Source organism: Penicillium canescens (genome assembly GCF_028828765.1).
Source record: "Penicillium canescens strain IBT 15451 chromosome Unknown utg000002l_segment0_segment0, whole genome shotgun sequence".
Taxonomy (NCBI): Eukaryota; Fungi; Ascomycota; class Eurotiomycetes; order Eurotiales; family Aspergillaceae; genus Penicillium; species Penicillium canescens.
In genome coordinates this window covers 98,289-113,896 of record NW_026703964.1, presented here as the reverse complement: position 1 = coordinate 113,896, position 15,608 = coordinate 98,289, and the positions used below count along the sequence as shown (strand labels likewise).

The window sequence follows — 15,608 nt, the reverse complement described above, 5'->3', positions numbered from 1 at the left end:
ACTCATAAGTTAAAACATGAGCGTTTATATCCTAAAACCATTTTCGGCAATCAGCATGAGGACAAATACCACCCTGGCACTTGAATTGATTGGACAGCCAGTGAACAGCATGAAAAGCGTTGTTGGACGGAGTAGGACCGTTTTCAATGATTTGGCCGCTTTCGCAAGTATGAGAAAGATGATACTCATCACGGCTGTCACAGGCTCTATTCGGGATGATTTGGGATTGATCAAGTGGATTCGTTTCATCTTTCGTCCCAACAACACGAACTAGGTTCAATAGGAAAGACAGATTTGTATCTGTTGCTTCTAACTGGCGAATAAAATTAAACTCGGTGGTTTCATCGGCTGTAAGGAATGAATTTGACATCGAAAATGGCGGCATGCACCCTTTTATTCAGTTAGTGAAGATTCTCGCAGCACAATCATGTTGCCTCACATTTGGGTTTAGAAGAGGGAAGGTCATCATTTTCATACAGTGGCTCTGTAGAGCCAGATAGGGGTGGACTATTCCCAGAGAAGCCCCCATCAATTGGTCGTAAGCATGATGAAATTGGCTCAGCACAGATAAATGGTTGATCGCAACCATCCGTTTTATATCCTTGCTGAGTATCCGTGGCAGGACAAATCATGTCAACAGGTCTCTTCATATATCCATAATATAATCCGAAGCCAACGGACTTGTCGTTCATTTTCGCTCCCGAACAATTAATTTACTACAAATCACACCTAAGCAGAGTCTTTTTCATACCTGTCAATTCCGGAGGATACAGTACGCTCGTTGCCGTGGTCGACTAATTACGTTTAAATTGACCGGTTAATAGGATGTATGTCTCAGCTATGGGTGGACGGTTTATTCAACAGGATTTGTGTGCTGAATCAGCAATTGAAATATACCGAAATAGGAAATGACCTGCACTTGTTGAATAAACCGCAGTGCTCTAACAAATAATCCGGGCCTAGAAGAACCGAACCGCTGGAGGTTCGCGGTTCTAGCTTACAGAACTGAGGACCGCCAAGACTCGCCCATTTCTAGGTTCTTGCGGTTCACCCGCGGCTCCTCGATAGGCCTACTATCAATAATACGAGTGGGGTTCAAGCCGATCTCAATAATTACTGAATTACTTAGTTATACATGCCAGTTTCAAGACAGCATCTTCATACATCGAAGCCCTGGCGCAGTTCAACATTCAGCATTTATTCCATCAAAGGAAGCAGGCAGGACTGGACACGCCTCCTGCTATATCTGCTTTGACGGCTAACTATCGGACGGTTCGGGTATCTGAATCTTACGGCAATATCTCAGTTTGTCGAATCTCTTTTCAAGGAATCTATGAAACCGGCCTGTCCAGTGAAGAAAGGGAAAATTCATGTTCGCTCCAAGTTCTCGACGTCATCGGGGAGACGTCGCAGTGGTTTGAGACGCTTCAACAACACTATGATAGTAAGTGATTGTGCCCCTTGATAGAACGGCGCCTAATAGCTTTTTCAACAATAACGGTTACGTCCCTCCCACGAAAGAGATGCAAGCACCGTTTTCTAGACGCATGCGCACTTTATCCCCGACGGACACCAGTGAAGCCGCACAAAGTAGGGATGGTAAGTGGAAGGTAACAACATATGTCGATCTGAATTTATGGAATCGACTCCCGAGTCCGGCGACACTCCCGAAAATACTCTTCCGACTATGGACAATAGTCAATTTCAGTCTACCAACTATTTTGAGCCTTCACTAACCGATGTTTCAAATTTGAAGCCTCGACGGTAAATATCGAATCTTCTAGACATACTAATGCCTCTGATCTGGGCAAAACGCTCCTCCAACATGCGACCTTCGTCAGCGAACAAGTCGGCCGATGCAGCTAGGGACCATCCGTGCAAGCATATCAGCCGCGAACATGTCTCCTCCTCCTCAGACAGGACGTGGCAGGAATGCCAGGCCAGCTGGCGGTCCACCTCTGAAGGGCAAAAACACCAGCGCACAGCAGATGGGCATACGAACTATGTTTCATTACCCGCTGGGCGCACACTCTGCGGGTTGTGGAACACATCGTTCGGATCAATAGCAGCCTTGATTTCTTGCAATTTTGGCAAATTACGGCCCCAATACGCCTCCTGGGCATTGGGTAAGAACGGATCGACGAATCCAGGGTAGACGTTTCTATCAGCTCCCGGAACCGTCTTCGTGACAAGTTTATTAATTCCGTCGAGGAAGTCGACGGTTGTCTCTGACACGCGGCCCAGGAGGTTGACTCCAAAGGACTCCACATAAAACATGACATTTCGCTGGGCGTACGCGGTGGCATGGACAGGGACGTCGTTAGTTGCGCCGCCCGCTATGCTGATTACCACAAACCATGTTGGGGTCCCTTTATCAGCCGTATCCAGATAGTGGAATAATTCCTGCACTGTCGAATTCGGCGGAAGCTTATCCGTCTCGAAGGACAACGACTTCTCGTAAAAGTTTAACGGTACCCCTCCGACGATGCCAGTGGCCAATTTTTCTATATCGTGTCCTAGCATAGCGAGCGGGTCGGTGAGCACGATCACATTGCCGGCATTTGAAGCGGGAAGGCGTTTTTCAAGTCCCAGTTGTTCATACTCCTCCTTCGAGCCGTGAAACTGCCCCAGAATTATCATCGTACCCTCCGTAACGATCATCCGCGTGTCAAACTTGCGCGTCAGGTTCTTCTGCGAGCATAAGTCCTGCCAGGCCATGTACAAGTTTGCCCGCTCGGTGGAACTGCCAATGCTAAACTCGTACTTATACTGGACCGTCTGGCTGAGCGACGGATAAGTACGCACTTTGAACTCGGTCACAATCCCAAAGCTCGCAGCCGCGCCCCTAATAGCAAAGAAGACGTCTGGGTAGGACTCCTTGGAGGTGCGCACGATACTTGAGTTGGCCAGGACGACCTCTGCTTCCTCAATATTATCTAGTGCTGAACCCCACAGGCGCGAGTATGTGCCGAGCCCACCGATGGTGAAATGGCCGCCGACACCTATCTCGGGGACAGCGCCATACGGCATGGCTCTTCCGCCGGCATCGTTCAGCTTCCGTGTTACGTCGCTGAGTTGCAGGCCTGGTCCGATAGTGGCCATGTAAGTTGAATTATCTAGCGAGAACTGCTGGAAATGCTTCATATCAATCGCGACTTCACCGTTCACTCCGCCGAGACCTAACCGTGAAGTTTAGTTAGCTTGAGGTGAAAGTCGGCTGATCACAGCAGCGCGCATACCGAAGTTCGCATAGCTACGACCTCCACTTTTTGCCTGGACCTTATGGTCATATTCGACAGCACATTTTACGATGCCAGCAACCTGTTCTGTAGTTTTCGGGGTTGCGACGACGGCCGGGTAGATGGGCCAGTTCAGATTGTATGGGTTAGCAGCGGTCGACTCGTAAAAAGGCTGGCTCGGAAAAGCCAGAAGGGACGAGTCATTCCCGACGGCGGAGAGCAGGCATGCGTGAGCTGGTGAACTAGGGGCGTTTCCCATTTTGAAGGAACTCTGAAGGGGAAATTTTTTGCAGCGGGAAATTTCACAGAATAGTAGGACCTGATGGTCAGGGGCAGGCCAATAAATAATATTTCATATTTTTTTTATTCTTGTAGGATCTGGCTACGGTATATAAGATTTGGTTAGCAGCCCAATTAGGTGCTTGATTGTAGTTTTCAGGCCCATAATTAATTAACCAGAACAACTAGTAAATCTGCTAGGCTAAGAAAACGGTATATAACGGACCCGCAGTGGATTGGGAAACTTGACTATACATGGCAGGAAATCGGAAAATCTGTCACCACAGCTGAACAGCCGGAAGTAGACGGCACACAGAAGACGGCAGTGCCCAAGTCGCAGTTGTTTCATTTTGCATAATTCGTCCCTACTTATATACTTATAGCGAATTCAAATTATCTCAGCACACTTGTCGGTCCAACTACTATACGAAGTGTGAACCCTTTTATTGATAGCTCCACTACTGTAATTTCTACCCTGGTCAGGTCCATTAACATTAGCGTAAACTTCCACCACTGGAAAGCGGTGAGGGATTTCCTTTCCTATTGGAAGGGGGGAGGGGCTGACTCAAGACTGAGGCATAGCAATTATGTGGCGCAGGAATTAACCATAATTCTCAACATATTAGAGCATGTTCCCTCCAGGACTGCGATATACATGGGCACAACTATCTATGATGTAGCAATTGTCTCCAAAATTACATATTTAGTTGCTTGATTTCCTCGGATATATTTTTAAATGGGCTCTATTGCTTGGTCTATATCTAATTGATCGTCCGAAGGAGTCAGCGAAGGTATCTGGGAAAAGTCCCTTGGAGCCCGTTCTATAGTGGCACAGATAGCAAGACCTTCGGACCTCGCGTGCCGAGCCCCGACCGTTGATCTCATCACCTTTCCATGCCTCATCACCCATCACCAGCATCACAGTCCGCCTGTATCGTTTATTCTGCTTCAATGAATCTGTTTATCTTTTCCTAGTATCATTGGCATCATCTTCCTTCCTTCTCATAATGCAGAAAAGCAGGAAACGCGCCCGTCTCACCCCCGAGGCTGACTCCACAATACCTGCCTGCAATCAGTGCCGGTCGCGTAAGGTGAGTGTTCATACTATGGAGAATATATAGATAGATCATGTGGTAATGTACTGTCGTTCAGATTCGATGCGATCGCATCCAGCCAGAATGCTCCACCTGCCGCAAAGCTGGTGTCTTCTGTGACTTTTCCGCTTCGTTCAAAAGGACCAATCCGGCCAAGCAACTGTACAATTCCTCACGCTATCTTTATTGTTGCACGAAGAAAAAAAAAGACTAACAGAGACAGGATGAATGACTTCTCGTCGGTTCTTAGCCGGTTGGACCATATAGATCGATCGCTGATCCGCCTGTCTCAAGAAGTCGAATCCTTGACCGCAAAGTCCACCTCTAGGGAAGAGCTATACCCCTTGCCAACCACCCAAGATCAATGTAGACCGAAAATCAACGATAGAAAAGGAAGCTCGAGTGTTACTCCAATAACGCCGGCTCTCTCAACGGAGGAATGTAGCGAGCATCTGTATGGCTATCCCGCCGCTCTGTGTCTATTTCGCGCCTCGCAGAAGCTACTCAAGGCGGCCCTTCACGCCAAGCCTTCGTCGCTGGGCGGTCCACTCGCGGAAAGCACAGAGAATGTTGCCTTACGGCCATCGCTACTGCGCCATTGTGAGGTGTTTCCCTTTCGAAAGAGGTGTACCGATTCGCCTATCACTGGTGACCAACGACCCATCTCAGCACCTCCTCAGGATGTCGTGTATTCCTTGATCGATCGCTACCTGAACCACATCAATCTCTTTGTTCCAGTGTTTGAGGCTGATGATTTATATGCCGCCATCCGACGATGTTTCCAACCTGATGGCCCTCCCCTCAACCCCGCCTGGCTGGTCTGCTTGAACAGCATCGTCCTGCTGACTTTGCAGTTAGATGCCCGAGTGGCCCGACGATCTGGCTTCAAAATTCATCCGTGGAATAATTATTCGCAGGTAATTTCCGACGCATTGAGCAATTGTTGTCGTGCTCTAGACGATCCGCACACCCTGTCGCATCCAACCGAGGTCAACATTCAGGCGCGCATTATGCTGGTAAGAGAGACAGCCCTGTGGGTGAATCATGAATTGTTATACTGAATTTTGTAGGCTCTGGTGACACGGGAGTTCTTTATCACTGCGGTATTTGAGAGGGCCTGCTACTCAGCTTGTCAACTTTCGCGATCTATGGGCCTCCACCGGTCCGTCGGCGTGGATGAGACTGCGCTGCAATCCCGCGAGCGACTCTATTGGATTTTGTATGGAATGGATAAGAGCCGGGTCTTTCTCAGTGGCAACTCTCCCGATCTTCATTTCTTTGACTCCGAGTTCCAACCCCGTCAGTCTACCGCGGATAGCTCCCCTGAGATGCAACTTCATGCCACTGCGGCATATATGATGACTGTCTGGGAGGAAATTTATATCGGGTTATACTCAGCGCGGGCGGTACGTTCAGGAGAAGAGTATCGCAGAGATCAGGTCCATCGGTTGCAACGTCTCTGTGACGAAGCTCTACCTTTAATCCCTTCACTGCGGTCCCACAACCCCGGCCTACGTCTGATGCAACTGGAGATCAAATACTGCTACCATGTCAGCAAGAGTCTGATTCACCGTTGCGATCGGACGGCCGAGCAACGGCAGATCACCCATGACCACGCCGTCTCCGCCCTCCAAATCATGGTTGATGTCTTCGAGGAGTCGACGACTCCAAGCAGCTGCCTTGTCCTGGGCCGGTAGGTGTCTTCGCGTCCTTAATATCCATTATTCCGAAACTGACACATTCCCCGTAGTATGTTCCAAAATTATCCGCTCGTTGCATTCCACGATCTTTGCGTGCGATACCTTACGGGAGATGGTACAGTCGACTCCGCGACCCTCATTCCACGACTGATGAACGTCCGTCGCCAATTGAGCTCCATAGACCACCAGGAGGTATCCAGCGCATATTTGACGAAGCTCCACCATGGGGTCACTTGGTGTACCGAATTGATTAGCATGGTTTCAGACGCGGGTCAGACCTGGGAGCCAGCCCCATTGATGTTGACCCCGGCGACCACCACTGATCTGGGTGACCCTCGGCCATCTGCGTCGGTCGGGTATATCTCTACAACCGAATGGCTTGACAACGAGAATACTTTGACCCCGGAGCAACCATATCCCCTAGGATCGTTTTCATCGCCCGATTACTTCTTTGACCCTACACTTTTTGAATCTTTGCTCATGGAAGGGCATTTCGCCACGTAGATTAGAACTTTGATGATCATATCCATGAATTATATACCCTATTTATCAGCCCACCAGTTCTATCCATGAAAGCTAGGATTATCTCCGAGGCATCATGTAGGCATCATGTAGGTGGTATCACTGCACACACCATCGGCTTCGAGTGCAAAAGGGCGTAGATGAACAGACTACATATTCATCGAAGACCGGATACGAGTCTGTCAAAATCACCAAGAAGTCTGATGCAACGCCACCAAAAGCACATAGTCCGATTCCTTCTCTCTTATTATTCTCCGCAACGTCTCTAACATCCACTCAAGTTTTGTTGGCTGACATGCGCGACCACATCCGGATCTTCTGCCCATACAAGAGGAAGATGACCGGCACTGGAGCCAACGCGACAGCCAAAAACGCCAACAGGCTAGTCGCCCAAGGGAAGCCCAGGTTGTGGTACATAGCATTAGCAAAGAGAGGAAACCCCGCCCCGAAACAGCTCCGCACAACCGTGTTGGCAGAGATCGCGCTATTCGCATAAATCAGATACACATCAACAATGTATTTCAGACCCGAAATAAAAATGGCGAACATCGACGACGACACCACCGCCGGGGCAATGATTTCCGCACCCCAGGAAATATGGGGATTACTGGTCCACGCGAACCAGAACAGTCCGATGGGCAATCCAACGGCGCCCACAATCATCGGCGGCAGACGACGCTCCGGTACTGATTTACCTGGGGTGGAGTTGACCTGGCGCGCGAAGACCGTCATGGACCAGATAAACATGCCTACTAGCCCGATGATGATGCCAACGAAGAGCCCGAGGAAAGAAAGGGACCCGATTTGAGGCTTCCAGCCACGTTGCTCCACGAACGAGATGGGGAATCCCTGGAAAAAGAGAAAGAGCAGCCCGTAAAGGAAGCTCATGTACAGCGTGACCAGGATCATGATGGGCTCCGTTGCAAGGAGAACTGGATAGGTTGTTAGTGGGCATAATGATAATGTGAAGGGGTCTCTTACTCCACGGGCGCACGAGATAGACCTTCGAAAAAGACTTGATCGTTGTCTTGCTTTCCTCTTCCATCTTACTATGCAATGCCCAGTTCTTTGTTTCGAATCGTAGTCGCGCGGCTTTGGCTGTGAGAAGGGCTGGTGCAAAAGTCTCGGGCAGGACGATGCTAGCGAATATGGAGAAGCTGTAAGCGGCGATCATCGTAATCCACATAGTCCAACGCCAGCCCAGATAGCTCTGCGTGATGAAGTCGCCCACAATGGGTCCAATGACGGGACCCACGAAGGCTGTGGCCACGAAGCAATCCAACGAGATTCCTCGACTGACCGCAGTATTCCACACGTCTGTCAATGCACCTCCCGTGACAGCCATTGATGACGCACCAAAGGCGCCGCTGAAGAAGCGTGAGATTAAGATTGTATAAAAGTTCTGGGCGACGGCGATCGGAATGCAGAAGGTAGCGAAGAGAACCACGCCGCTGAGAATAGGCAATCGCCGCCCGTACTTCTCTGATAGAGGGCCGAAGATCAGAGGGCCGGTAACAAATCCCTATAAGTAAAAAAGAACGCCCATTGATTAGCTCTAGAAATTCTTGCAGGGGATGTGAAAAAAGGGGACTATACAATTAAAAACATGGTGGTGGTCAGAACTGCCACCTCGGAGCTGACGTGGAACTCCTTCTCTAGCGATGAAGCAGTACCACTCATGACACTGGAGCCGATATTGACGATCAAAGGTAGAATAATGAGTACAATGCTGACGAACAATTTGTACTTTTGGGACCAGTTATGGGGATTTTCGAGGTCATTCTCGCCGTCCCATTCTACTATCCACGTCGGCTGTGGAGGATCGGGCCCCTTCTCGGGATTCTCGGTAGAAGATGTGCTCGACATACTGTGTGACTAGGAATGATGTTGAGAGAAGAGAATTGACAACCTTGCATGGTTGAAGGTGTTTATCTATATGTGTCTAACTGCGGAGCTCGGCAGCCGCGGCCCGACAAGTATGATATGTGCACACAGGGAATAATGATTTATGATCCATTGATTGATAATTGTAAGAAAAACGAAACTAATATTCGGGAGTACGGCACACACCTACAAGGAAATGATAGGCATAATATTATACTCCTGAAGGTGATAGTTATATTCAAATTAAACGGACAGAATCTCTCCGAGAACTGGACTGGCGGTCAACCGATGCGCATCCTTGAGGTACTCTGAACTCAACGAGAATGGCTTGCCCATGACATTGGGAATCCATTTCCCAATCAGGCGTTGGGGGTCGACATCGCCGTCGCGGATCCGTTCCTCCAAAAAGCTCCGGTATGAGGGCACCCCGCCGCGTAGATGTGCTGAATGGAACGGCACATCAATCCCCTGAAGTGGGATGAGCGCAGTGCTGCGTTGCACGGTAATCGGACTGGACAGCTGCTGAGCTTCGTGGACTTTCTGCGACACTATGTTGAGGCATTCTTCTGACTGAGGATTGTCCATCAACATCCGAGCTAGGATCGCTCCACCAGGAGCTTTCGCGATATGGTCGAGAGTAGCCCCCAAGGCGTGTAGATTTTCCAGCTGTCCGAACATCGTCAATGTCTGCTGCTAGTTAAAAAAAGGGCGAAGAAGACTCACCGTTCCCGCACAGACATATTGTTCGCCTTCCACGTTGAAGTTGACAATCTCCAACAGTTCATTTGTCGTTGTCGCGATCACCTCCACCAGCTTTCTCAGCGCCGCTTCTTTGAAGACTAGCAGCAGCAGGTTAGCAAATAGGCCATGTTTGTGAGTGGTGGTCTGCAACTTACATTCGCCCACCCGGATGGGATTCACTGCAGCCATGGAGAAGTTGGTGCGTCCTTGATCATCACGCTCAATGGCTATTTGCATCGCGAGACCACGATAAAACACCACCTGGAGAAGATCTTCGAAGCGCATGAACTCAGCAAAAGCGGACAATGCACCATATTCTCCCAAAGAATGGCCAGCAAAAGATGCGCCCTCCTGAATGATCCCGCGGTCCTTCAAGTCAGCCATGGCCGCCTGCTCCAACAACACGATGATTGGTTGTGCGAATTGGGTAGAAAAGAGCAAGCCGCGGGAATCGGAAAAGGTGTATGATATGCTTTCGCTCGTCAGATCCTTAATAATAGGCTCTTTAACTACAGAGCCATCGGGGCGATACGAGTCGATTGTCATCGCCATGTAGTTAGATCGTAACTGTCGGCCGCGCTGGCCTCGGAAATACACCGTAAGCAACTTGGGATTGCTTCGAACTAGCTCCAAGACGGACCAGCCTAGGTAGCAATTTATGTTAGGAAAACGGAGAGCGAAATTGACTGAGTCGCAGCAAACATACCGAATTTCCCAAGTAGAAATTGATCCGCATCATCCCAGACCTTCTTTGCCGCCGGGCTGGACTGGTAAGACGTCATCCCCATCCCCAGGGACTGACTACCCTGACCGGTAAAGACGTAGACACTGGGAGCCTGGTCGACTTCAGCCTCTCCACGAAGTACCGTCTCTTGTGTCCGATTGTTCATGGCCGCCACTTTCAGCAAAAGCCTGCCTTCTACCAGGCCGATCTGGTCCACATGAACGTCCAGTTGATCCCCCGGCAACACCATTCCAACAAATGAGCAGGACCATCGCCGGAAGCGCTGGATGTCTCCATCCGCTGCAGTCCGTTCGACGACAGACCGAATGGCGGCAGATGTGTACATGCCGTGAGTAATTGTGCCAGGGAGCTCCGCATACTGCGAAAAGATTTCAGAAATGTGGATTGGGTTGAAGTCTTTGGAGAATTGACTGTATGGTTCATTAGACTCTGGAACCCGCACGGCCTGTGAAGCGCTGTAGAGCTGCACTGGGTGCTTTAACTCTTTCAGCTCAGTGGCGGGGTCTCCCTTTCGGCCGAGGAAGTCCAACACTGGATTTCCCTTGCAGCCGCCGGCTTGGAAGGCTACTCGACCGATTTCGGTCTTCTCACCATTCCAAGCATTGAAAATCACCAGCCCAGTGGTGCTGAGCTGTTCGAATGTCTGCTTGTCTCTCCTGGAAGCGAGTGTCGTGAGCCGAAACGACAACGTTTTCCCAACAAGGTCCAGTTGGGGGTCATCCAGTGAGAGCCAGCTCCTCGATCGTAGAAGCTCTGCCTCAATGGAGGATGATACTTTTATCTCAATTTCGGGCTCTTTAATGCGTTCAAAACAGTCATTAAAATCAGTGTATGACCCCAGCAGGAAAAAGTCGACGTGACCCATGCGACAGGGCTTCCGTTCCTCTCAATGGTTGCCTTGACTACTAGTGATTTTCCTGTCTCTTCAATGTTGATGCTCTGGATATGAGAGCTTGACTGAAGAGCATCGCCCAATTGAAATGGTGTCGCTGACGGACAATACTCGGTCGTATTTTCGCGATGGACCAGTCGAAGCAGATCCCCCTTGACAGCAGGAAGCAGTAGAGGCTTGACTAACACTTCCCAGGCAATGATAATTGCGATGTCCAAGGGGACAGCACTCTCACTCTCTCTGGTAGGTGGAGATCCCAGTATCTCATGAAGCTCGTCAAGCAACTTGTGAGTCAAAGTGATCGCTGGCGCAGTAAATGTAGCGTGCGGTGAGCTGGCATCCATTTCGTAACCAAGCCACAGCTTGCTGTAAAAAGATTTGATTCGGGCATCTCTCTCAGAATCAAGCTCGACCAGAGCAGACAACACCCCTGCTGACAGATGCTTATACTGAAGTGACAAGACTGCTGACACGGCCGTGAAGTCACTGGGCTGATATAGATCAACCCCGAGAGTATTGTCGCTATCGTGGCGGTATAACACAACGAGTTTATTTCCACTTTGAGTGTCGCCCAACACGATCCGTTGTGCCCCATGATCGAGAAGTAGTGTCTGCCCTGTTTTCAGTTTGAAGAGATTTTGGAAATGGTTCTTTCTGCGAACACCATTTCGGATGATATGCGATTCGCAGACCAAATCATGCACCCATCCAAATGAGTTGGCAGTCAAAACTTCCAGCCAGTCGACTGAGTCATCTGGAAGGGCACGGAACGTCTGGATGCAGGCGGTATTCTCATTGGAATGACCCAGCGGCCAATGCGACAGTGGGGATGTAGAAGCAGGGTCTTTCATCTTTGGGATGCGGCTTAAGTCTCCGTCATAATGTTCTGAAAGCAGGGTGGTCGTATGGAAGTCGGAGATTTTGCCCAATATGTCCTGGGCCGACTGATCGCGGTTGATGGAATGTCTGACAGCGACCGGTCCTTGCAGAACACAAACTCGCTCAACATCTTGATCCACAACCGCTTCAATATCCTCCGACTGCCAGAGGGAGTCCTTCTTGAACCAGGACTCAAAGTTCTCGTCAAGAATGGGGATGAAATTGACGGGTTTCTGTCCTCGAGCCTTGCATCTTTGAATGAAAAAAGTCGCATCGTCAGGGTGCAGCTGTTGCCTGTCACCTTCAGGACAGTGCGATGTGAATGATTCAATGAATCTCGTTGGATCTCGCAATGCGTCAAGTTCGACAGCAAACCCAAAAGAGATTCTGGCGAGGGATCGTAGGGCAAAGTCATAGACTAGCCGCATGTACGAACCGTGAATCCAACGTTTCTGGTGGCTGATATACATAAGCTGGATCAATCTCTTTAGCACCGCCGTGTAGGTCATATCGATGAGGTCGAGCGGATTTCCGGTCAAGTCCTGCCCAAACCAAGGTTTTGCATAGTCGCTATTCAATCGCGAGATGATGTACTGCTTCTTCTTTTGGAGCGCCTCGGCCATCTTCGGGCGCGGAAGAGCGAACATTTCTCGGTCCAATTCAGCCCAGAGATGCACAGCGCGATTGGCGATCTTATGGATTGGCTGTCCCATCTCAGATTTGACTGTGATCACGCCTCCCGCACCGCCGGTGTATGTTTGCTCCCAGCCGCCGTCTGCCACGCCCGGCGTATGGCAGATGAGCTGTTTGACCTGTGGGCTCGTATGAGCTTCCCGACAGACCATGAGGCGACTACCCAGCAATACTCCATCGAAAGGCATCATGGGATAACCAAGTTGCTTGGACCAAGAGCCTGACATATATGGGTATGTGTCTTCACCCGCTCCAAAGCCACTTCCAGCAACAAGAATCACATTTTGCCTGTTCCGGCATTCGTGGTAAGTAGCCAGAATGGGCGCATGGAAATCCTCGAAGGAGTGATGACCACCACCTCGGCCTCCAGTCCACTGGAGAATGATCGGAAAGCCCGGGCGGCCGTCCGCAATTTCGAGGACGGCCATGATAGCGTCGATAGAGCCTGGCTTGAAGGAGATGTATTTCAAGCCAATTTCGTCAATGTAGTTTAGAGCAACTTCGAGGGAGGGGACACCAGCACCGATGGTGATCCCATCAATCGGTGTCCCATTGCGGATGAGTTTGCGAACCAGTCGCGTCTGCCAGGAAATTGCCTCCGGATTTACATAAATCAGGTTGAGTGTGATTCCACGAGCGGGTGAAATCTCAGAGACCAACTTCTCGATCGCACGCTCCAGAACGTCCTCCGAATAGTAGCCTCCTGCCGCTAGTTCGGCGTAGTATCCAGCATTCATGACCGCAGCCACGAAGTCCCAAGGAACCGAGGTCGGCGTCATACCGGCAGTGAGAACTGGAGGAACTTGAAGCAGACGGCTCAATTTGGTATCGAGGACCAGCATTCCATCAAGTGTCTGTAGTAATCGTGGTGCGTATGCGACGCCCCAAGGGAGCTCACGGGGTGGCAGGGTTGATGCGAAGAGTTCGACCTTTGATCCAGTGTCACGGCCGACCACGTCAATTTCACTTCCGCAGATGATTCGTTGACCATAACCCTGGCGGTTCTGCTTCACCAGCTCTCCCAAGCGACCGAGGCCGAATACAACAAAATGTGTGGTGTTGGGGTGAGACAACAGTCTAGGGAAGTCGACAAAGCCGGTAGTGACAGCATCCACGACAGACTGCACGAGAGCAACTTCACCATCCATATTGATCGCCTCACCGGTGGTAGTGTGGATCAGCTGCACTTGTCCGTCACTGGTCGTAAATGTCTTGTCATGAAGGCGATATTTGATCTTGGCGGCCGCTTCTTCCAGGTAGGTGGTGTGGAAAGGAGCGCTGATCGGGAGGAAATGGTGATAGATGACGGACTTTCGTTGGCTAAATGGAATTCTTGTCTGGTCCATGTCTGCTGAAGCAGCGATATCTCGAAGATACCCACAAAGGCCATAGAGGGAGGCCTGGGGGCCGGCAACCACAAAATTAGTCTTGGAATTCGCCAGAGCAACATGTATCTGGCTGTTGAGCGAGAAATATGTGTTGCATTTCTGCAGAATCTCGTCCAATTTGGTGCGCTCTAACCCTCTGACTGATAGCATGGGGGATGGCTGACCATATCCTTTCGACAGAGAGTCCTGAATGCTATCGGGGGATATGAAACAGCGTGGTGCTCCTTGGTGGCTCTCGAATCCGGTCCAGAAAAGTATCTCCATGGCAAGGGAGGCATTTGTGTAGAACGCGTCCCACGACGTCGATTTGGCCACCGCAGCTGCCACAACAATTCCTTGAGAATGTCCTGATACCCCATTCAAAGATGCAATCATCTCATCTGGGGATTTGCCCAAAACATGGCAGGTCACACAGTAGTGAGCCAGGTCCAGAAGACCGATGATGGGAAAGCTCACTGGGGCTGTGCTCAAAAATTCTTCACATGGAGTCTCTTGATCATCAACGAGCCAGGACTGTAGGTCGATGATTCGGCCTGCAAAAAACTGCTTCGTGTGAGGGCGCTGACACAGTGATGCGAGCACTGGCGTGATGGTGTCAATGAGACGTCGCAACAGACATCGATAGGTCGTATTGAGAATTCTCAGCTCCCGCACACAGGAAGCGTTGGCTGAACCCTGGCCACCAAACAACATCATGACTTTGGACATACCAGTGTGAGTAGACTGGAATAAAGCACTCTTCGCAGGGGTCAGAGTGATCGAAACATATTCCATCGCGGAAAAATAATTTCTCAACGCATTCCTTCGACTAGCCACGGGATCTGATGTCCCAGTTATCACGCTGTGGATATCAGAGTTGCGCACATATCGTGATTCAAACGATCGAAGTAATGTGTCAACGATGTCGGCAGAGACACCATTGTGTATCAAATGCCCCAAGAACTGCAGGGAAAGAGTCTCTGCCGACTGGGGTGCGGTCTGGGTTTCCCCGTTACTTGCTGGATTGGAGAACTTCTCCAAAAATGGGATTCTGTAGGAGTGGAGCGTGGGGATGATATGCGCATCGACCGGTAACGATGCCACAATCTCGCCGTATTGTAGATAGAAATCGAGCAGGTGAGCTGCTGAAGACGTACTGGGCGTGCATATTCCGGAGGATGGAGAGATGACCTCCAGCGCCGAAGTCATGGCGGCAGTCTATCGTCTTGGAATTCTGGTCCGTTCAATAGAGGAAGAACGAACGAAAATAATAAAGTAATTCGATGTAATTGGGTAAGAGAGCTTGTGCGTATTGATCCACGAAGTCCGCTGGATGGATTCTAATATAATACTATAACAGGGCAACTACTTCGCCATTACTGCTCAAAGCGAGTTGGAGGTGGACGATCTCACCAAAAGGGGAGAAATTGTTGGTGTTTCTCCATGCGCCGTGCAATTTGGGCCGTGGTCGGTGCTGTTCAGCCCGACCTGGAGGTCGGCGGCCGCGAGCCGAAGGGAATTCGTCTCAGCCCTAGGCGTATTGTCTACCTTTTTCCGAGGCTCGGCGAGAACA

The 15,608-nt window shown here is 50.2% G+C and overlaps 4 protein-coding genes across 4 annotated transcripts; 1 reads left to right on the top strand and 3 right to left on the bottom strand.

Moving 5' to 3' along the window:
* Nucleotides 1-1,368: 1,368 nt before the first annotated feature.
* N7446_001218 (FAD-binding oxidoreductase) lies at nucleotides 1,369-3,498 on the bottom strand (the record flags this gene model as incomplete). Its single annotated transcript, XM_058509967.1, has 4 exons — nucleotides 1,369-1,436; nucleotides 1,791-1,958; nucleotides 2,016-3,179; nucleotides 3,240-3,498. The coding sequence occupies 4 exons, from the start codon at nucleotides 3,496-3,498 to the stop codon at nucleotides 1,369-1,371; spliced, it is 1,659 nt and encodes a 552-aa protein (XP_058375503.1).
* Nucleotides 3,499-4,266: 768 nt separating this feature from the next.
* On the top strand, nucleotides 4,267-6,892 carry N7446_001217 (uncharacterized protein). Its single transcript, XM_058509966.1, has 5 exons — nucleotides 4,267-4,609; nucleotides 4,671-4,774; nucleotides 4,836-5,628; nucleotides 5,683-6,305; nucleotides 6,363-6,892. Exons 1-5 carry the CDS (start codon nucleotides 4,526-4,528, stop codon nucleotides 6,814-6,816), a joined length of 2,058 nt encoding a protein of 685 aa, XP_058375502.1. The 5' UTR covers nucleotides 4,267-4,525; the 3' UTR covers nucleotides 6,817-6,892.
* A 218-nt stretch (nucleotides 6,893-7,110) lies between these two features.
* N7446_001216 (MFS transporter) lies at nucleotides 7,111-8,700 on the bottom strand (the record flags this gene model as incomplete). The annotated part of the gene is made up of 3 exons (XM_058509965.1): nucleotides 7,111-7,766; nucleotides 7,816-8,356; nucleotides 8,431-8,700. The coding sequence occupies 3 exons, from the start codon at nucleotides 8,698-8,700 to the stop codon at nucleotides 7,111-7,113; spliced, it is 1,467 nt and encodes a 488-aa protein (XP_058375501.1).
* A 261-nt stretch (nucleotides 8,701-8,961) lies between these two features.
* On the bottom strand, nucleotides 8,962-15,244 carry N7446_001215 (beta subunit of fatty acid synthase; the record flags this gene model as incomplete). The annotated part of the gene is made up of 5 exons (XM_058509964.1): nucleotides 8,962-9,384; nucleotides 9,442-9,557; nucleotides 9,615-10,103; nucleotides 10,166-10,999; nucleotides 11,041-15,244. The coding sequence occupies 5 exons, from the start codon at nucleotides 15,242-15,244 to the stop codon at nucleotides 8,962-8,964; spliced, it is 6,066 nt and encodes a 2,021-aa protein (XP_058375500.1).
* Nucleotides 15,245-15,608: the final 364 nt, after the last annotated feature.